Source organism: Calonectris borealis, chromosome 16 (genome assembly GCF_964195595.1).
Source record: "Calonectris borealis chromosome 16, bCalBor7.hap1.2, whole genome shotgun sequence".
Classification (NCBI taxonomy): domain Eukaryota; kingdom Metazoa; phylum Chordata; class Aves; order Procellariiformes; family Procellariidae; genus Calonectris; species Calonectris borealis.
The window spans coordinates 8039232-8061833 of NC_134327.1; the positions used below are offsets into that span (position 1 = coordinate 8039232).

General features: G+C 43.6%; 1 protein-coding gene across 2 annotated transcripts in view; it reads left to right on the forward strand.

Moving 5' to 3' along the window:
• The window catches only part of XYLT1 (xylosyltransferase 1), a 199049-nt gene that overhangs the window by 35184 nt on the left and 141263 nt on the right, over window positions 1–22602 (forward strand). Inside the window, exon 2 of one of the 2 annotated variants that reach the window (XM_075165095.1) lies at window positions 17383–17421. The exons of the other annotated variant lie outside the window; for it this stretch is intronic. Within the exon in view, the coding sequence (XP_075021196.1) occupies window positions 17383–17421 (39 nt within the window). The remainder of the gene's footprint in view (window positions 1–17382; window positions 17422–22602) is intronic. 2 annotated transcript variants of the gene reach the window in all.

A 22602-nucleotide genomic window follows, 5' to 3' on the forward strand; every position in this document is an offset into this window, starting at 1 on the left:
TTTCTGAAACACTTGCTTCTTGGATAATACTGTCATTAGCAATGTAATGCTCAGTAAATTATCTGCCTCTGACAGAGCAACAATGTTTATTTATGCTTTAGATCAGTGATGATATCTTCAAGAAAAGAGATGTTGTATGTGTAGCAATTTTGATTTTCTTTTTTTGCTAAGCCTGTGTAATCAGTCTGCACTCATCTCCAGAAGTGCTGGGTTTGTTCCAGCAAGTAGGAAACTTTTCCTTATGCCTGGGTGAGAACCTGCCTGCAACATCCCATTAGTTTACAGTTTCCATGTTGGTTTACTTTAATGTATCATCTCAGAAACTGAAGTACATACTCCTCAGTTTTATTTAGGGAAAAAAAAAGAAAAAAGAAAAAAAAGTGATAACTTTCCCTCAATCCAGGCTGCCAGGAAGATGTCAGGCTTGTGTTCAGACTACTCCCAGTTAGCTTCAGTTGTGTTTTAAAGGCAATTCATGGTTCCCAGGATGGTAAAAAAAACCCCACATTTTTCTCTGTGAGCGTCCCACAATAGTTATGTGCAGTGCTTGGACAATGAAAATTTTGCATGATCATAGAATCATAGAATAGTTTGGATTGGAAGGGACCTTTCAAGGTTATCTAGTCCAACCCCCCTGCCGTGGGCAGGTACATCTTCAACTAGATCAGGTAGATAAGGTGATAGCTGAGAATAAATTTTTGTCCATGTAGGTATAGAATAGCCCCTGAGACAGGACTCATCATAATCATAACTCACCTAGTCCTTTTAAACCTTACTTTCTGGCAGCTCCTAGCCATTCAAAAACAAAAATCAAACTATAGGAATAACGCCAATGACACTGAAACTGTGGAGAAATGCTAGACACACAGCATGAAGCCCACTGGGAAATTTGCACTTGCTTGCTTGTTCTGTGAAAGGTGCTCAAATACAGATGAGTGTCAGTAGAAATCTTCTTTGATAGCCTTGCTTCCTGCTTCCAGGAAATAAAATACAAGCATTAGCTTTTTTCTTTGTGTTTTGTCCAGAGGGATGGCAGTCCAGGTAGCACAGTCAGTTATTTCTTTTCACCTGTTATGTGTCAGAAAGAAGGGCATGCTTGTGTATTAGCCTCTTCTCCCATTAAAAATAATGCTTGGTCTGGCGTTTGTGGAATATCGGTCTATGAAATTCTGTCTGGGAGTTTAGGATGAACTGGCTTCATTCATCCTGCCTTTAGTTCTAGTCTGAGTTTTTCAGTGTGGCTGAGATGGGGACTCGGGATGTCAGGAAACACTCTTGAAATTTGTGTAAGTCGTTCTTACTGTACTGTCATATTTTTCATTTCCACTGTAATAATTCACTGTCCCAGATATCAGCAGTGACTTGCTGGCAGAAAGTGTACAGGGCCCATTTTTGCGGCCAAAAGGCATACCGAGTGCCAGAGAAGTGAGGGCTCTGTGCCCTAACGTTCAGTGATACTATCTCAGCGGATTTCTTGGCTATGAAGGAGTTCCTCTCTGAAACAATGACGTGCTGTCTGCATCCCCTCCGTCTGCATGCTGTTATGAGTGCCATGTGTTTTCTTCCACAAATTGAAAGGAAGTTGTAGTTTCATAAGGACCTACTTGCCTTTCATTCCATAACGAAGAAGATGGAATTTGTTCTATTTTGTTTTTTTCTTTACTGGGTCAGCAGTTATATCATAAAAAGGATATGGCTGCAGTGATTAAGATGAATTAGCTAAAATGTTTATCAAGCTATTAAAGCCATAAAATCATACAATTAGTGGTGAAGTGGTAACAGCAAGTTGGCCTTTCATCTCAATACTGTACAGATTTTTCATTCAGAGAAGCAGAATAGTGTGTCAAATTCTTGAATGTAGATGTAACTCTACAATAAAAACCTTGGGTGACCAGTGTATTCGTAAAGGTATGTATTTGCACAAGCAAATTTTCAAAATTGAGAAATGCTGTGGGTAGTGGAATACTACTGTTCACTTTCAGAGGTGCTTATGGAAACTGTTAGCCTGCATACTGCACAGTTATAATTGTGTGTGCAAATGAGCACTGTCCAGGCTCGGTAACTTATTCCTAGAGTGCTCAGCTCAGGACAGACTTATAAAGGAGCTCTTTCCTATGGGATGTTCTGCTTACATTGTGTTTCTATTGTTCTGCAAAGGTACAGCCTTTAAAAATGCTGTCAAGTCAGTAGGAGACCAAAGAGAAATAGGTTCAATTTCAAATAGAAATCTAAAGCCAGTTTTAAATGCTTCTGCTCCAGCGATGTCCGTCTGTCTCTTGTAACATGTATGTTATGCAAGAGCTTTGCACCTTAAAGCAGGGTACTTTGAGGTTTGATTACTGTAGTTACAGGCCAAAGGCTGACCCCTTATGGCTGAATTAAATGCCTGTTTTTGTATCAGATATGACTCTGTTACATGGAGATAATATGCCTCTGTGTCAAAATATGTTGATATCCTCATGGCATGTCTTCTGCGCTCAGCATAACCTGAGAATATTGTAGCTCAGATCTACTTAAGCAGCTATTATATTTATTTAGATGTGCTATTATGGGATTTACAGGGAGCCTGTATTAGTGCTTAAATTCAGCCTTCAGCCTCCCCCAAACAAGATATTATGGAGGAAAATCTTTCAGTGGATGCTGGATACAATGATAACGTACTTGTTTATATGGTTTTTCAGGCTGCATTCAGAGATGCTAAAAGTGTAGACAGATTTCAAATGATGATTTAATTGTTTACAAGTGAGTGTTTTCTGCAGCATACAAAAGAGATGAACTAATCCCAAAAGGCTTTTTGATATAACTTGAACAGATGATTTCCTGACATTGTTATATATCCTGGTTTAAGGCGATGAATAATTAGCTATTTAAGTTTAAAAAAAAATACCTTGAGAACTAGATGTCAGCTGAAAAGCTGTCAGTAAATTTGGAACAGCTTTGCATGTCAAGTTGATTATAGCAATGAATAAAAGGAATTACCAGGAAAATGAACCATGCAGTGTGCAGTTTTTAACTTCAGTCTCCCCACAGTTTCTCCCGTCTCATTCTCCAGACTCCTAGGGTGCTTGTGATATTATCAAGCTGTGGAGTTCCCTTTCACAAAGTGCTTTACTGTGGGCAACTCTTTCTTGCTATTTACTCCACTTCATCAATGTGCAGTCACTTGAAACTTTACATTCAAGGATTTCCCCCCTCCAGACCCAAGTGCCATTAATAGCATCTTTTGTCTGACTTCCTGAAATATGGAAAGCCACTTACTGCACAGCTTCAGTTCCAGGCGACTGCTCAGGACCAGGCAGCTCAGCTGAGGGCAGCGGGTTCCCCTCTCCTGCACGTCCAGCAAGCTGCCATGTTTATCCTCTAGTAGCAGAGATTATTTTCTGTTTTCCAGAGTGGACTGGATGGGCATATTCTCTGTGCAGTTAGTAGCGGGGCGGTTGCTACGTCTGAGCTGAACAGTTTGCAGGCTTAGTGGGATGGTACTAAGTTAATTGCAATAAAGAGTTCTGGAGCCTTTTTGACAAGAGCATTAAGTTGTTTTTGAAGGTCTGGACCCTGCATGTGTCTGTGCATAAAAGGGCACTATGGGCATATAAGCTGATCGGGGTCTTAAAAATCTGATTCATTTAGCAAGTGGGACTGAATTAATGTTCTTCGCATTATTCAGCTTGAAAATAAAATCATGCGTCTGTATTAAAGTTAGGAATTTAGATGGGCTGAATCTCCTGACACCTACACGTGTGGAAGGAGTACTGACTGCAGTGTGGTGAATGGAGATGCTTTGGCAGGAATTCCGACACTCTGTATTCGTGTTCTTACGTGAGTAGTCATCACTGTGGCATCTGAAGGCCAGTGCAAAATGGAGCTGCTGTAGGGCCATCTTGTGTCTAGATGGCAACTGCTGTTTTCCAACACAGAATACCTGTCTTGTTACGCTGAAGTGGCAGACTCCACCTTTTTCCCATCGTCACGACTGTAGTGAGCCAAAGCAGTGCTGGAAACCTGTTCCAGAAGAGAGAGGAAGATTCTCCTGGCAGAGGCAGCTGTGCTGTTTATGAAGAGGCGGCTTAGGGAAAATAGATTGCAGATGGTCTGACAGCAGTGATGTGCGGAAGAAAGGGGGGTAAAAAAAGGAAAAGAAGGAAAACCTGGAAAACGATGGGGATGAAAGGTTCCTTGCTGACTACTTCCCTGTTCAGACAGTGAGCAGCAGTGAAGTTGCTTTGCACTGGGTATTACTGCAACCCTTTCTTTTGCCTGTGCCTGTTTCTTGCCATAATATTTAAATGCGTGATGTGGAGCAAGGCTTGTCCAGAATGCTTTAAAATAATTGGAATTGAGCATTAATAAACCATGTGTCCCATTTTAGTACAACCATGTTGGCTTCAGCTGGTTAGTTGGTCACATGGGCATGTTTCATGTGTGTTGAAAATAAATGATCGTTTTGCGCTGCAGTAATTTTCACACTGATGCAGCATAAATACAGTAGCAGTGTGTACCAGTATAGTGATACCAGTGTGGTGTATACTAGTATAGTGATACAAAACCAAACTCCTACAGCGTCTTACTAAGTACTTGGCTGTTTATGAGGGCCTTAATGGCATCACATGAATGGATTGGTAGCTAAATGAAGGATTGACTAAACTAATCTCTGTGAGAATCCTCTTTAATGAGTTAATGAGGTGTTCTCATGAGCTCCCTGCACACACAGATGCTAATGAGAGTTTTTCCAACTTACCAAGTGATGAAACTTGGATCTGCATCCAGACTGATAATAAAAATGATGGATAGGTTCTGTTATTTTGGAAAAATATGTTTTAGTTCTGGCATGAAAACTGCATAAGGGAGCCAAAATTGCTTTTTTACCTGCATATTCTTTATCTTTTCCTGTAGCATATTGATTAAACTCAAAGCCTGGTGCTAAACCCTCAGTACTTAGACTCACGGCTTAGACAGGTACACTCTTCACTGGGTAAAAAACTGGCTGGATGGCTGAGCCCAGAGTTGTGGTGAATGGAGTTAAATCCAGTTGGCGGCCGGTCATGAGTGTGTTCTCCAGGGCTCAGTTTTGGGGCCGGTCCTGTTCAATATCTTTATCAATGATCTGGACGAGGGGATCGAGTGCTCCCTCAGTAAGTTTGCAGACGACACCAAGTTGGGCGGGAGTGTTGATCTGCTCGAGGGTAGGAAGGCTCTGCAGAGGGACCTGTACAGGCTGGATCGATGGGCTGAGGCCAACTGTATGAGGTTCAACAAGGCCAAGTGCCGGGTCCTGCACTTCGGCCACAACAACCCCAGGCAACGCTACAGGCTTGGGGAAGAGTGGCTGGAAAGCTGCCCAGAGGAAAAGGACCTGGGGGGGTGCTGGTTGACAGCCGGCTGAACGTGAGCCAGCAGTGTGCCCAGGTGGCCAAGAAAGCCAATGGCATCCTGGCCTGTATCAGAAATAGTGTGGCCAGCAGGACTAGGGAGGTGATCGTGCCCCTGTACTCGGCACTGGTGAGGCCAGACCTCGAATCCTGTGTTCAGTTTTGGGCCCCTCACTACAAGAAGGACATTGTGTCCAGAGAAGGGCAATGAAACTGGTGAAGGGCCTGGAGCACAAGCCTTATGAGGAGCGGCTGAGGGAACTGGGGTTGTTTAGTCTGGAGAAGAGGAGGCTGAGGGGAGACCCCATCGCGCTCTACAACTACCTGAAAGGAGGTTGTAGCGAGGTGGGTGTTGGTCTCTTCTCCCAAGTAACAAGCGATAGGACAAGAGGAAATGGCCTCAAGTTGCGGCAAGGGAGGTTTAGATTGGACATCAGGAAAAATTTCTTTACTGAAAGAGTGGTTAGGCCTTGGAACAGGCTGCCCAGGGAAGTGGTTGAGTCACCATCCCTGGAAGTGCTTCAAAGACGTGTAGATGAGGTGCTTAGGGACATGGTGTAGTGGGCATGGTGGTGTTGGGTTGACGGTTGGACTCGATGATCTTAGAGGTCTTTTCCAACCTTAATGATTCTGTGATTCTATGATTCTACTTCCAAAGTCTGAAAATCAGCAGCTGTACTTATAAAAATTATTTATGTATTTCATCCTTTAAAGATCAGCTTTTCCAAATTTTGTGTTCAAAAATTTCCCAGGAAGACTCAGTTTTGTTTTTTGTTGGTGGGGTTTTTTTTTGTGTGGTGTTTTTTGTTTTTGGGGGTTTGTTTTTTTGTGTGTGGTTTTTTTTGTTGGGGTCCGTCGCCCCCCCCCCCGCCTCTTAAAGATTGGAATGTAGTAAGTTTATGCAGAGGAAGTGTCTGGTCCTAAATTGATTTATCAGGGACGTAATTCCATAAAACCACAGTTTTTTTAAGCTATACCAGGGAAATGGGGAAGACAAATCTTGGTGGGATTTAGGGCATTGTATTATTTGTAGTGGTGGGATTGTTTGTTTTCTGGCTGTGCCTGAACAGAAGGTCTCACCCTTGCTCCTGTCAGTGGACTCCTGCATACCTGACATATGCCCAGGACTGAATTTCCGAGACGCATCTCATCTGACTTTCAGGAAACAGAGAAAGTTACATTTATTTAGAGGGTGGCCAGAGGTGGGGGAGGAGATGTTGTACAGTGCATGGGTCTGTGCGAGAGGCGGGAGGGGGATGGATGACGAGCGGCCGTGGCCGGAGCGTGTCTTATCTGCCTGCCAAGGATCTGGGGGTAGTATCCTGATGCTGGACGTGTCCTCTTCACCTTACGGCAGGCTTGTGTCCATCAGATACAATTTGGCTTTAATGCAATCTTCAGATTTTGTTAGCATGCTCTTTAATCCTTGTTCCAGGTCATTAATGAATTTGTTCAATACAACCTCCCCTCAGCTCAATTCAGTGCCATTTATCATTATCATTTGTTTATAGTCCTGAAGCCAGTTCTCAATTCCAGTGCTGTGCACTGGACCTTCCCAAGTCTTTTTGAATTAATTTTTCAATTAGGATTTTGTGAGACGCAGTATCAGATGCTGTCCTAAAATCCAAAAAATATGACCTCACTGTGTTCCTTTAGTCCACTCTGTCTGTAACTCTATCGAAGAACAAATAAAACAATTAAATTTGTCTGGTGGGCTTTATTCTGTATAAAGCTATACAGGCTGCTTCTCATTCTTTTACCCTCAAGATTTTTAGCTGGATTTTCTTAACGAAGCTGACTTCCCCTCATCTTGTCTTTTCTTCTCTTTTCCCTTTCCCTCCTAAAAGACCTAGGGCTGTGTTCCCAGCCACTTGCTGTCCTCAGTTTATTCTTTTGAAAGATCCTGTGCATGAGAATAGCAGGATGGAAACACTTAGGGCATGACCCAGGCTCTGTGCCAGGCTGCGCCCCTCTCCGGAGGGGCCCCGAGTGATTGCAGAAGGGTGCAAGATGGTGAAGAGCTAAACCTAGCGCTCGCAGTGTTAAACGACTCTACAGCCTGGCTGTCACCAACTAGCCATGCTTTACTCTGCTTTGAGACCAGGGGTTGCGTGGGTGTCTTTTTCTCTGGGCAGTGCAAAATCTGGTGAAAATGTGCTTTCTTTCTTTTGTTGTTGTTGTTACTGGGGTTATGCAGACACCACTTAAGCTGGCCTACCACCACATCTCTTTCTTTTTCTAAGTGCTTTGATACGGATTTCCAGCTCGATTACCTGTGATAGCTGCAAGCGAAACAAGCAACTCTTCTGCCGACTGGCTGACTTCTGTTCACACTGTAGCAGTGCCTGACTCATCTTTGAAGCTTGTCTTGCCTGAAGTCTGTCCTCTTTGGCTGTTCATTTAAGTTTTGAACATGTTCCTTAGTGCAGGCTTTAATTTTCTTCTGGTAACTTATTTGTCTGGAAACTTTAAATGAGCCTGCTCTTTGAATTCGGTCACGGCCTTCCTGCTGATTTTCTGCACTGTGTCCTGTTTCAGATAATATTCAAGCACAGCGATTTGGGATTGTTCTAAGAGACGATGGCTGGAACGGTTGTCAGCCAGGATAGTTCTTTTTTCCTTTAGATGCCATGCTTATACACTGAACTGAATTAGTGTCTCCCTCCATGTGCTTTTTTTATGTAGCTTTTTATAACACTTAGTTACTCTATATAGACTCCTGTAGCTCTATCGAAGTTGTGAAAATGTTGCATAAGGACACGCATCTTTTTTCTTTTTTTCCTTTGCCTTTCCGTCACTAGAACTACAAATAACCCACATCCATGTGCCTGAATATAATTATACTCAAAATCATACCCCGGCTGCACCTCCTGGAGTGCCCTCTTGGAGGCTTCCATGGAAGCATCTGCTGGAGAAGTGGGCATGAAACTGCGTTTCACAGCAGCGAGGAGCTGTGGGGCTTTCAGAGACAAGCTGGTGCATGAGGGGGGAAACATCTTTTTCAGTATTATCTGGTACACTTTGCCATCTCTAAACAACCTGGTTATATTGATCTGTTAGATTAGTATTCCTCATCTTTTTACACATTTGCATTTTATGCTGAAGTTTGCTTGCTGCCTGAAACAAACTGTCCAGTTTGTTAGGACAACTGAACAACACAGCAAAGCCACTGCTCCTGCCAGCTCTTAATAAATTATTAAAGAAAGCAGGACAGTTGACCCTTGCTCTGAGTCGGTCAGATGTATCATTCTTAAGCACAGGTTCAAAAAGGTGGTGTCGGAGCAGCTATACTATATTAAAGTGTCAAGGCTGAAAGATAAGCCTTCCCAGTGTTAATAAGTTAAAACATTAACTGTCTTTCAGCTCATACCTGTGAGGTAGCATGTCTGGCCTGGGTAGCTAACATATTCAAAATGTCAAACCAGTACTTGGGCAGCAGCATCTCTGTGGCCAAACATACTTTATAGACATCTGGGAAAGCTTCCTACTGCTATCTGCATACTGCTGCAGCTGGCCCTGGCTGGGGTCAGGGGTTTGTGCTGAGCTGGTAGCAGCAGATATTTTTCAGGTGGTTAAAGACACCAAAGATAGGGATAGTACCAGCTTCATGTGTAACTGGAATTTCAGGATTTAATAGACGGCAGATTCAGTCTGTGGCTTAAGTGTTCGGTAAGATGGTATGGATTTATTTTGGGTAATGGTTTTTATGGAGGCATTTGAGAGTTCTGGGCTATTTCTGGTCACTGACTATTATTGCAGGCTAAGGAATTGTAGGTCTTGTGGTAGTTCAGGTTCTGTAAATGACTGTAGTCTTCTGTAAAGCTCCTGCAGACAAGAAAACAGTTTTATCTTTGCGGAAAAGCAGGGAACCAGCAGGTCTTAGATTTAACTGAGCTGCCCTTCAACTGCTGCATAAGCATGCGATTGTTCACTTGGCAGAAGACACATATGCCATGCTCAAGTCCTGAGGGCAGACCCTCAGCTTTTTGTCTTTGAAGGAGCTACATTGATTTACTTTACTAGCCAAGGATTAGGGCAGTTTTTACCAAAGCCATTGGCTATTAAAGAGACTTCAGTTCTTTCTGGCAGTGAGATACCCAGTGTCGGTGTGCAGAGGCATTGGGCATGTCAGTTTTTTGACCAGAACGTTATGTTCTACCAGTTGATATGTACCTCAGCACAGAGGGGGTAATCTTCAGCAAACTATATCAAGCTAGTCAAGGACTAAATAGCTGTGAACTGATGTCTCTCTTATGTCTCGAGTCCTGTTGACTTGTTTCAAGTTAAGAAAACATGAAAGTACTGCCCTTTCGTACAGCTGCCCTGTGGTGAGTAGAAATGACCTGGCAGCTCGGGCCTCTTCACATTTCTAATACTGTTATCACAGGCTTAATATCCAAATGCTTTCTGACCTCCTTTCTTTCATGTGGAAGAGCTGTCCTGGTGTGGCAGAGGGTGGTAAGCCTTTGCCACACTCAAGTATGTGTTGATAAAGTTATTCACCGGTGTGCTATTTTTATTCTCTGTAATTTGGGTTATCTTAATCCCCCTGTAATCCAGAACCCCCAATGCACTTGGAAATGGAGTGGGGAGAAAAGCTGTAAGCATTCGGGGTCTTAATCTCAGATTTTGCTATTTTGAATTTTTGTATTGCAAATGGTATCTCTGCAGAGTTCATCTTCATGTTTTTGTTGCGTGTGCTGCTTTCCCCTTTTAGTAGGTGTCTTTGTACGGTTTGTTTCTTCCCACCAGCACTCCAGCCTTATTTGGTCAATATCCTCTCCTTCTAAAGGATTGCACGTGGTTTCAATGTATTTATATTCTCGTTCTTGTTTCTTTCTAATATTTTTCTACCTAGGACCCTCTCCTAGGTATGCTACAACTTAGGACAGTGAGAATAGCCCAAAGTGTGCAGAGTAAGAATCCAAATAAAGTGCCTGAATTGTGTACTTAAGGGTGTTGACCAAGATAGTACTTTTATGCAGCCGATCATTAAATTCTGTGTCTTAAATTTTAGTGGATGTTCTGGCTTAAGCTGCACTCCCACTCTTTGCAGTTTGTCAGCAGACTAGATGAGGAAATGATCTTCCTTAAATATATTTTCCCCCAATGGTTTGTTTTTAGTTAGGATCAGTTCTCCAATTTGGCCACACAAACACTTCATTTGTCAAAATTAAGGTCTGGCAGAGGCCACGTGGGCTGATGTTGCTACTGAAGAACAGGTTCGTTAAGCTGTGTACCAGTGAGGCTATTAGCAGCGAGTGCACTAATTGCAACTCAGTGGTTTGGAGCAGCTTCTGTACATTCCGGCTTCCCAAGAGCTCACAGGAGCTGCAGGACCACTTGGCATGTTTGGCTGGGGTTGCTCCACCTCCATTATGGCCACATCTTGTCACTGGCACTAGTTGGGAGAGGAGCCCCTGGAGGGTATCGTGCTGGCTTTGCTGCGGGAGTTCTCCCCTCTCCTGGGGCTTCAGTGTCTGTCAGTGCCACACACGGGACTGAGAGCAGGGCTGGGATCTGAGCTTGGGTCTGTACCAGATGAGGCTGGTGGTGGTGGTCAGACAGTTGAGAAGCAGCTGTCGTCCTGCCCCGACACTGCATGACCAGCAATGGGGCTGTGCGGTTACTGGTGACATGAGTCCCTGCTGCTGGAGGAAGGGAAGCCAGCCAGTGGGGCTCAGCCTGGCCCTGCTGGTTGTCCCAGGGGGGTTGCTTCATGCTCACTACATCCTTCAGTGTTTCTGCTCCTTGGAGTGTGCAAGCAATGACAACGGCTTCCATCTCCCCTCTGCTCCCTTTTGTGTCTTCAAAGGACATAAGTGTCTGTGGCTTTTCGTCACATGAAAATGCGGGTATGTGGCTTGCAGAGCAGGCGGGTTGGCTGCCCCTTTTCTGCACCGTTGGTTCGTATAACGGGAAGTTGTACACTCTTTGGGCTTGGCTTCTGCCACGGCTTGCCTAGAACCTGCTGCACTGGCTGAAATCCTGTCTTCACTAAACGTTTGTTTCCAGACCATTGCAGCTGTAGTAAGTGGTGGAAAGATTGGTGTATTGATAACACAGTAAGTTCTTCCTGAGAATCACTATTCATTCAAACAGTGTTAGTGGGGGGGAAAAATGGTGCAAATGTGCTAATTTCCAGTCTTGGCATTTCAAGATCAGTCTTTCATTGAATAATTGTTCTTAATGCGTAGTAGGAAACATTCTCTGTAGTCTTTTTCCTTTCTCCTAGCTGCCTTTAGGATGAGGAAAAAAGAAGTCAAATAATAGCTTTTACACCTGTGTACTAGAGCCTCCTGGATGCATGTTAAGATGTCCAGCAGAAATAATAATATTATGATTTATGTGGCCTGTGATGACAAGCTGAGATTTGTATGGAATTTGTGTATTTGCTTGAAAGGATCCTTTGCAGAGCAGTTACACTGAGGTTCTGGGTACATAAGTACTAGCGAGTCCTTGCCATCTTTTCCTCTTTATGCAAACACTTATGGAGCCTGTGAAGTGATGCTAAGCCCAAAAAGAAAAAAAAAATCAGGCTAGTGCTGTGCAGACCACCCTGGTAATGCTCACCCTTCTTATCCTTCCCCTCGAGTCAGTGCTCACAGACACTGGTGCAGCTTGTGATGGTGGGCAGCATAATAAAAAGCAGATCTGCAAGAACATTTTTGGGTTTTATTTTCTTGATATCTAAATGACATCCTGTTGTGCAAGCCCTGCCCCTTAGAAAGTGCCTAAGCACGATGTAGATGTTGCTGCTGTGTCTCCTCTGCCTTGCAGTACAAGGACATGAGCTGGGTGACTTTAGGATTGCTTGTACCCCTGCCCGCCAGCTCCTGTCCAGGCTAGCGGTACTGATGCTGCCGGGAAGTCTCTCTTCCCCAAATAAGTCAGCGCGTGTGAGCTAGCTGGTGGTGTAGAGGCAGCTATTAATGTGACTTATATCTAAGGGTTACAATTAAGGTTACTGAATACTTCCTGTAATAAGATGCTGGGTTTCATTGCAGGGACATGCCATACCCCCTCCATCTGCAGCGAAACTCTGTGCGTTGGTGCCCAGGGTGCTGCACCGGGGTGCTTGTGCCGCACTGTCCTTGCAATGCAGGGGGGTTACCTGACTTGTGTTCCCCCTTGCTAGTGGAGAGGTGGGCAAATGGCAGTCCAGGAGGTCCCTTCCGATCCTGGTTTTTTGTTTTGTTTTGTTTTTTGTTTCTGTGAATATACAAAGGTTTTGAGCCAAATTTGAGTGTAGGATAAAAACCACAGGCTGGCAGGCTAACAAACCCCTGGGTCATAAAATGAGTCAGCAGAAGAGACGAAGCCGCAGTGCCCTGGGATAGCTGTAGCCCTCAACTGCAATTTGTAAAAGCAGCACTGCCCACACGGAGCTGCTGTTATGTGGTCCTGCCTTGCAGGCAGCAGAGCTGTTGGAGAGGACGTGTGAAATGTCACTTTTAGGTGAATGTTTTGTGTCTTCATCTGAAACTGTGTTTCATGGGAAGAAGTATTTGGTGGTGATGCTGGCATTTGTTACTCTACTTGCCTGTCCCCAACTACTGGTTCTTCCTTCATATCCTCCCCCTCCTGGCTTGCTGGCCACCACTCTGCCATGCCAGCACAGCTCTCCTTGCCTGGTGTCATAAGCTGGGTGAAGGAACTGGTTGAGCTGTAAGATGATACAGAACAAATAAATAAAATTTAAAAAGAACCTTTCAAGCTGGTTCATTTCCCCTGTGTGGGTCAGGGCCTGGCCGCACAAAACGTGGGTGCAAAAACTGCTGCGGTGCGAGTGCTGCGGTTCTGGGGCAAGGGCACTTGCAACTGGCACTGCTGCTGGGGAGCCACTGCCCCATGCCAAGCCACACGCAGATCGGTGCTGCCTCCAGGGATGGAGAGAAGTGACTAGAAACTGAGTGAAAATCAGCCCATTAAATAAAAAAAAAAAAACTTTTCAGTGCCTGCTGCGCTTGTCAAAGCTGAACAGAGCTGTGCGGGAACGGAAAACGCGCAGTCCAGAAGTGATGGAAGGGGCAGTGAGCGGAAGGCATGTCTGCAGGATTGGGTCCAGTGCAGCCAACAGCAGTTTGCTGAGTCTTAGCACTGGGCTTTCCTGCAGTCAATCTTGGACCGTCACCAAAAATACGTGTGATTAGTTTGAGGCATCGTTTGAGTTACCGTATTCAATCCTGATGTCTCTTGAAGTGGTGCTAGAAAAACATTTTGTGTGGCATGGGAGAGAGACATGTCTTGTGGTCAAGGTCCTAGACAGTGACTTAGGGATTTCTCTCATATTTCCTATGTGACTTTGGAATAGTCGGTTTATTCGTCTGTACGAATACGACTCAGTTCCTCTGAGTCTTCCCATCCTTTAGTTTTGTTTTGGGAATGTTGCAACGTCTGTGAAAACAGCTGTCTCTTTCCTGTATGTGGGCAAGACATTAACCCTTTATGAAAAATATGGTAACCAAACCCCAGACCAGAGTTGCTGTACTCGGTGTCACCTTTCAATAGTAAATAGTCTTACGCAGATCAGTCTTTAAACGTGATAAATGTGTCATGCCATTTACACAGCAATGTCTTACTGTTTACACTCCAATTCCAGATTTCATTTGATCACAAGCACTGGAGATTAATGATTCATAGCACTTGAAAAATGGCAGTCTGAAATTTCAGATGGGATGATTGCCAGCGTCCCCAGGGTTTAATTATAACAACTCTTCTGGTACTGTGGCAGGCTGCTGAAGTCTCGTAGAGTTTAAGTGCAACATATACAGACCAAGCATAACTTTGCTCAGAACGGTGCCGGTTGTTCTGCTGTTCGTTCCTAAGTGTTTCCGTGCATAGACATGGATGAGTGGTAACTTTGCTCTCTGACTCAGACCTTTCATTAGCAGCTAATAATCAATGAAAGCAGGCAGGTTGGACAAAGCAGAGAGGTTGTAACTTAACAAAAAAAGTGCGTACCCTCATCCCTCACACATGGGCTATTCCTGTGCGCATTACCATATATATAACTGTGCATCAGGCCATGCACAGGAGCTGGAGAACAGCAGTGGGATTTACCCAAATGTGAAATATTTATTTGGCACTAGTGATAGGTAGATAATTTTAAGAACATGCTTCTTCCTGCAGTAAGAGTGAAAGCCTTTCTTTTAAGTTGCTGACACTGAGCTCGAATTTTAAAACTATTTTTTTGCAATTGAAAACTGAATTTGACTATGTTTATGTCCTCTCTCCTCCTGCTCCACCCTCCTCAGCTTCCGTATTGCCTTGCTTAAAGAGGAGAATTGGGATGCATTCTCCATGGTTGTGTTTTGGGGACTTTAAGGTCAGCTCTGAGAGCTGTGATGAGTGCGGTAACTGCACCTACCTGTAACTGTATGAGTGAAGCAGAAAAGTACAGTGGGCAGTCGGGTACCGAGTGAAAGAAGTAGCCTTTGTGTGAGGCAGAGGTGGCATCCAGAAACAAACCGGCAAAGTCTCTTCATCTTTGTTTCACAGTCAGTGGATGCTGAGAGGCAGCAATGTTGCACCACGTGAACCAGTGTTGGGAGAAAGGGAAAAAAAACCCAAACCTGCACCATCTTTAGCAATTGTGCTCGTGCAAAAAGTGTGAGATGGGGAAGGAGAAATGTACCTGTTTTGTTCCTACCTTTGCCCATAAAAGCCAAGCTTCATTTTTTTCCCAGATAATTCAGAAGCGAACACCATGTCACCTGTGTGAACAATGTGTGTTCCTAATGACGGGGGGAAGCGGGTCCCCCTGCAATGCTACAGTACAGGTTCCCTGCACAATGGCTACAGTACAAGTTAATACAAGTAACCATAGCCAAAATGAGGAGGAGGAAAAAAAACAGGAAAAACTGTAGCATCACAGTTTAATAGACCCATGCTGATGCACCATGTTCCACATGGTGAAATAATGCTATTCAAAACCTGATTTATATTTACAGTTTTCTTTAGTCAAGAAATCTTTTGAAAATAATCACCATAAGAAGTCTGTTCTGTTCAGCAAGCGTTGGACTTAATTTGTCTGGCTTTTAAGTAGTCTGAAGCCTTATCTATTACGGGAATCCCCTGATCTTTCCAGGATGTTTTATCCATACAGTAGCTGCTTCCTCTTATAGAAATAATGTCATTTGGAAGTGAACAGTACATGCTGAAAAAGCTTTTGTCTGCAATCAAATTGGCAGCAATTGATAAAATCCAGATGATCTCCCAAAGGGGAGTCTGTGCAGCTGGGCTGTTCTTTGTTACAGTAGTATATTGCTCTTTCTATTTAAATACGTTTTGTATTCTATCTGCCACACACACCTGCCAGTATTGTGATCTTCCTGCTATGATATAAATGTGAGAGGGACAATGTAAGACAATGCTGTGACCAAACTAGCATCGCTTAGAGTCCAGCTGCAAAATGGATGAGTTTATCCCCATTAAGTCTATAAGAGAAAAGCTGTGAGTGCTGACATCACTTGTCTTTAGAAATGTAAAGGCATCCAAGGACAAGATTCCTCTTGCCTCTCACCTTCAGGTGATTTCCCCCCCCTCCCCAGCTTAGCTGATGACATGATATTTGGATTTCACTGAGGTTTCTCAGTCTCCTTCCAGTCTTGATATTATTTGGCCAGTTGTCAGATAATATCTACTACGTGTGTATAATAATGGTACTCTGGTGTTAGAACACATTGATGAAAGATTACATTTAAGTTAGCAGTGTGACAGAGGTGATCACGGACTTTTTCACCTGGGGACAGCATGCTGCCTGGCCCATGACTTACTGAGTGGAGGAAAGATGTATCGACGGTTTCAAGGCCAATTTCCTCCTTGACTTTTTTCCTGGGTTGATAGCTTCTTCATTAGTATATTTACAGTGAATATTAAACCAAAAGCTGCTTTATAGGCATTATTAAAAATAAAACGAATATATAGTTTCTTGGAGGAAAGCCAGTTTTTTTTTCATTGTGTTCTGTGGTTTAGTCAAAGTGAGAATCACAATGACCTGAGTATCTGGGGATATCAAAACTCAAAATTAGTCTCAGGAGCCCAATAATCTGACAGACAAGAATTTACTCTACTAAACTAAAGCTGTCTAATTTCAACAGATGTGATGGATTAAAGAGAAAGCATCATTGACCTGGTTCCACTCTGTTAGGCTTTCCAATTACACAGGGTGTTGTAGAAAGTGAGACCTTGCAGAGGAATACCTGGACCAGCAGGGCTGGAGTTTCAAATGTCCCTTATACTTTAAAAGATGTTCCTTTAAAGATTTTGCTTGAGCGCTAATCTCAGACTAATGATGGAATCTCCTGTAGGGTTATTATATCTTTCTAACCTCTTAATTAACTCGCTAAATAGACAATTTTTGTGCTTTTATGTTTAGAAGCTCTTTAATGAAGTTTGAATCCTCTGGCCAAGCCAAGTTAAGAGTTCAAATTTTGACACCAAAGAAGATGCCAGACTGCAGAAAATGCACAGTACACTTGCACATATAATGTGCAGAGCTGGAGAGAGACATTCATCAGGATGAAATTTTAATGGAAAACAAAACAACCACGGCGTAGCTGCAGCTGTTGGGAGGAAAAATTTTGCCAAGGATGTGGCCAACCCTATCATTATCCAAGTCCGATCAACTTTCTGAAAAGGTTCTAATGCCTTGAAGTTACAGGAGCACCAGTCAATTGTAATCTAAGAAAGAAATGTAGCAGAGGATTAAATCAAAGATGCAAGGGCCCGTGTGTGGCCTTCAGTTGTTCTGTAGCTAATCTGTCTGTGATATGCTCCGGTTACTGCAACTTCCTTCGCTCATCCAAATATTGTAGAGATCCTGTAATTCCTATGCGATGGTAGGATGTCTGGAAAAGGAGGATCTCTTAAGAAAAAAAAAAAATCCTGTCATCCTTGTTCAAGCAGGTTGTTTATTCCTAACACTGCTACTTTGGACCAATAACGGCTCAAAACACCTTCTTTTCCACTATTCCAGAGTAATGGCTCTTTCTGTCTGCTCTTTTTGTAGATTGAACCTCCTAGTCCCTACACCAGCTTGGAGACTCAGGTTAGTACCACCACCCCCACCTCACTTCTTTCTTACAAGAGATTCTCTGAAAGAGAGGGCTGCCCACCATATTTATGATATTTAACCGTGTTGGTGGCCCTGGAGAAGGTGCAACTGTAACAGCAGTAGCAGTAGCTCCCAGCATGACTGACTGAGCAAGAGAGAACCAGACTCTCTATGGGAAACAGTAGGTGCAGATGGTGAGGAAGGGACCTTGTGTTCAGCTGGACAACAGCAGAAGTGACTTGTATTTGTTAGAAGAGGGGACGCAGTCCTCAAGGCAGTGCAAGCATCCATTCATGGGATTCTCATTTCTCTTTGTATACTCAGCTTCCTAGCTTTTGTTTTGATCCCCGCTGCTAGTGTGTTGCTCTAAAATACGGTTGCACTGCCGGTTTCCTCTTTAGACATTACAATGAATGGTAATGAATCCGTGGAGATGCCTGGCACCAGAAGGGCAAAGTGACAGAAGGGATTTTACAAAGTCACTGATGCTTTGATTTGTGTTTTCTAACAAGGCAGCATCATTGATTTCCATTCTCACTGATCTTTGGGAGACAGCAAAGGCAATGGTACTTGCATACCGAAGATGAGTGTTTATTCAGAACACACATTTCCAATGTTCCTTAGTGACTGCATAAATATTTCTACCTTTGTCTTCTGCTGGCCTTTCTCTGGGGAAAGCTTTTGACTGTTTTGTTATTTGTTTCAACAAGCCTACTAGATCTTTTTTATGGACCTCACTTTGGAGCCAAGCCTTTCTGAGTCAAAACTGGCAAGGAAGGATCGCACAAAGATTGTTATACACAGTGGCATTATAAAGTGGTATCAAAACACAGAGTACATAATAAAGTACTAATCCGTGCATGATGTAGAACTAGAAATACACAGTAATAGTGAAGACTTATTTTATTACTGACTTAAAATAGTGTTAAGAACATCAGTTTGTGTCAGTGAAGGTACCTAGGGGAGAATGCACATGTGAGTATGAGCAAGAGAATTTCACACTTGGAGGAGGAAGCGAAAGGGAGATCATCAGCTCCAGCTGGTACAGCTGCCAGCTGTAGCAGATTACTGGCTGAGGTGATGCCTTCAGCCCCAGCGTACCACTCCCTTGTCCTGCCCTGCCAGCCTGCATCTTCCCTGTCATTTGCTCTTCTGACCCGTTACCTCCTTGCTAAGACTGTCAACAGGAGTGCCAGGTGACTCCAAAAGTTGTTGCGCTTTCAAGGGGCCTTAATATTTTTGGGGTCAGGGAGGGCATAAATGCTTTGTTTAATGAATAATTAAGGTAGAAATTAAGCGTATGCTTGTATGTGTTGATATTTCTTTCAGTGTTACTGAAAGCCACATCCACTTCTGAATCCATTTTCTGTAGAAAGCTGCTTACTTCTGACCTCGAAATAGATGAGGAGAGTCAAAACCAACTTCTTATGGGCAACGCCCTTACGTCCCAAAGTGTTCTAGACTGCTGGGGCCTGCTCAAAATGTAGGAGCTGAGACCAGGCAGGTATCCTGGGGTGGGGAGGGAAGGGACTGCCTCTCCCTGAGAGGTGCAAGTAACTCTGGGTGTTGCAGCTGAAGGTCAGGGCATGACTTTGGTTTCTAGGGATATATTTCTCTTTAGGCGAAGTGGTCAGAAGCATTCGGATTAGCAGTGGAAGTTGTTTTATATCCAGCAATTTGAGACTGGGCCACAGTCTTAGCTGTAAGCGTCTCTGTTTTTTTTTTGCTGTGAAAAAGCACTGTGAGAAAAATGACATCAGCAGCTTTCATGTTTTGCTGACGTGAACAGGATGATAACTAATATGGTTAGTAAAGAATCCCCAAATTTGCAGAAGTTTCTCCACATGCTTTGTTCTCTTCCTTTTTCTTTGGGGACAGATGGGAGCTGAGAGTAGCGCTGCATTCATTTGAGAGATGTTGAGTAGACTGGTGAGCAGCTTCTCTGCTTTGGTGGTTTCCTGCACAATCTTGGGATGAATTGGCTCATACGAGAGTTTCTCTCCACTGCCCTCTGGTTTCCTGCCTCAGCTCTGGTTTGGTTGGTATTTTGAATGTTGACATTTCAAGCCCATGCTGTGTGTTGAAGGGGGACCGTATTCTGGAGGCCTTATCATGAATTTTTCATATAATTTCCTCTTCTTTCCCTAGTCTTCAAATCAGCTGTACAACTGTTGAAAATTTTACAGGTATGACTGCAAGTGATCTTCTAAAGAGAGAATGTGTACTCTTCCAACCAGCTCAGCTTCAGCAGATCCCTCTGACTTCCCCTATAAAGATATATTTTGGTTTGTGTGTAAGTGAACAGATGGAAAGCATTTACTTCAGAGCTAAGCAAGTGTTTTCAGCGGATATTTTTCCAAGGAAAAGACAGTTTCTGCAAATAAAATAGTTTTTGCACAATTCCCTCACATTCTTCTCTCTTTTAGAGGCATATCAAAATACTTTGTTCAAATTGGACCTGCCAAATCACACTACTTGTGTTAATCAAATAGCAGTATATTGGGCATCGGTCTGATTCGTTTATACTTACCTGTGCTGGGACAGTGTGTCAAAAGATGATGCAGTCAGGCATCACGTGTTCTCCCTGTTCTTTTTTTGTAAGTGGGATTATATAGCTCATAAACAACTATTCTTTAGCTTTTCTCATGTTAAATGGCGTGTAACAAGCGTGAATCATGTAATGTATAAATTTGGTGCAGCAGATTAACAACTATTTAATAGACTGTGTTTGAGGGAGTAGGATGTGGCAAATTTATTTGCACTGTGTTGCAAAATGATACTCATCTAGGGTGAAACCCAGAAACTTTGTCTTTACTGTATTGGAAAAAACATTTTGAAAACAAACCTCCCATTTCCTATCTCTAAATCTCTCTGTGCACTAATGCCAAAAACAGATACCCCTGAGCATCCTTGAGGTGTTTGATAGGGTCATGTTGTCAGGATTCTTTTGGAGGGTTGAGGCATGTTTGTCTGCACCGTCACGCAAAGAGAAGCTGAGTGTAATTTGGAGAGAATGAAGAAAACTAAGAGAGAATGAAAGCCGTTTTCAGCAGCTGAGATGGTTGTACATTACATCTGAAACAGCTGTGACACTGTGGCTACTTTTCTCACAGTTTCAGAAGTTATCTCCATCAATGAGATTGTGGCTGTTAGCATTTCACACTTCCCATCCTTCACTTCACAAAAATACCAGGAGCCAAATGTAATGGCTTCAGCAGCGGTCAGCCCAGAGATAAATTTTTGGCCCAGTTTTTCATTCCCTCGGAGCAGTGGAGTTTGTTATCATCTTTGGGTTACAGAGATTGTTACCGGTCGCCTTCCAAAGCCATAGCTTTGTGACTGTTAAAAGTTGTGTCAATGGATGCTAGGAAGCCCTGCAAGGCTTACTGATACAGGACCACGGAGTACCGCAGCTGGCAGAGGGAACGGGGCTCTGTGTAGCAGGTGAGGGAACTGAGTAATCGGTGTAGCAATTGCAGTCCTTACCTCTTCCCTCACCTGTGAGAGGTAAACCTTGCCATGTGGTTCCCTTTTGCCAGTGCTATCCCCAGCATGAATGCGCTGCAGTGCTTGCCCCGAGAGCCACCGTCTGAGGGGTGCCGGGCTAAGCCTGAGGCAGGCAGATGTGCACCCTGGGGTCTGTGTGGTAAGCGGTTGGTTTTCCACCACTTGGAGGTCAGCAGCATCTCTTCTAACATTGTGGCAATAATTAAAAAAAAAAAAAAATTACAATTCTTCCCAGACTATAGAATAACCAATTTTTCCTGTGTTGTTAAAAGTCAAAATATGAACTGATTTTTGCTGTGCAGTTTCCAGAAGATGCTCTCACTGGGGTAGCTTGTTGTGTGAGAGTAGCTGGTGGCTTGCAGCCTCCCTTGAAGTGATGGGTGCAGTTCCCAGGTGCTACTGAAGTGCAAAACTTGGAGATTGCTGAAATAACATGTGCACTCAGAATCCAAACATGAGACCTGTGTGTAATGCATACGCCACGCCAGGAGGATTTCAGCTGGAAAGTTACCTTAGCCAAGGGGGGACTCCATTCCAGAGAGGATTATGTTGGCAAAGAGCCAGCGTGAAAGATGCTTTGAAGGCCCCTCCCTATGGAACGCAAGTGCTCTTCCACCTTGGTGAAGTAAATATTGATGCTTGAGTGCAGGCAGCAATGTGCTTGTCATAATACAGCAAAACCAGACCCTTCTGTAATTAGGATGTACCCTGCCTGCAGCGTAGCAACTCAGTACCTATTACCTGTGTCAGCCTCTTGTCTCCGAGAACCGCTCAGGTGCTGATCGCTCCCAGACAAAATTTGTATTTTAACAGTAGTGCCTTTAAAGAGACCAGGGGAGAATACTGCTTGTTATTGTCCTCTTTACCATTTAATTTAATTTTTTTTTTTTAAGAGCTAGCTATTTTTAGAATTAAAATGTCCTACCCTGGAGACCATCGTGTAAGGAACAAAAATTGTCATATTAAAAGGTATTTATTATCCTGTAATTCCTTTCTCTGAAATTGATTTCTGGCTTAATTCAATAAAAGACTCGGAATTGAAGGTTCATGGTGCGCCACAAAGGCGTGCCTTTGTCATTCGGTATGAGTCAAATAACTTCATTGCCTATAGGACTCTCTAAATAATCGTGTGCTCAGTTGTTTGATCTTTAATTATTTCTTCTGTTCATCCCAGAAATTTAAAACCGTAACCTTCTGCTGTGGGTGCCAAGAGGGACTCAGGTCTGTGGCCTGCCCTCATAGCCTGCAGGCAGGAGAGAGGCCGTCCAAAGGCACGCTGCTGCCTGGAAAGCTCGCGCAGCTTTTACCCGGTTCTTGACTGGGAACGATGGGGTGCTGTCAGCCCTGCTTGGATCCAGAGCACAAGTATGGCGGCGGCAGCAGCAGCCGCCCAAGTTGCCTAATCGTGCATCTTAAAATGGAGATGGTTGCAGATAAGTGAGCGTTTTGCCCTTTGTGCGTGGACTCGGTCAGCATCTGCTTCAGGGGGCTGCACAGCTGATTTCACCCGAGTGCCATGTAATCAGCATTTCCCAGTAAGACTAGATAAGAGTTGCAAACTTAAAGGTACTATATCCACTACTAAAAACAAGAATAGAAACACTCCCTGTGTTATTTGTTAGAGTATCATATGGAAAAGAATAATTAAATAATTGGGAAACAGATTTT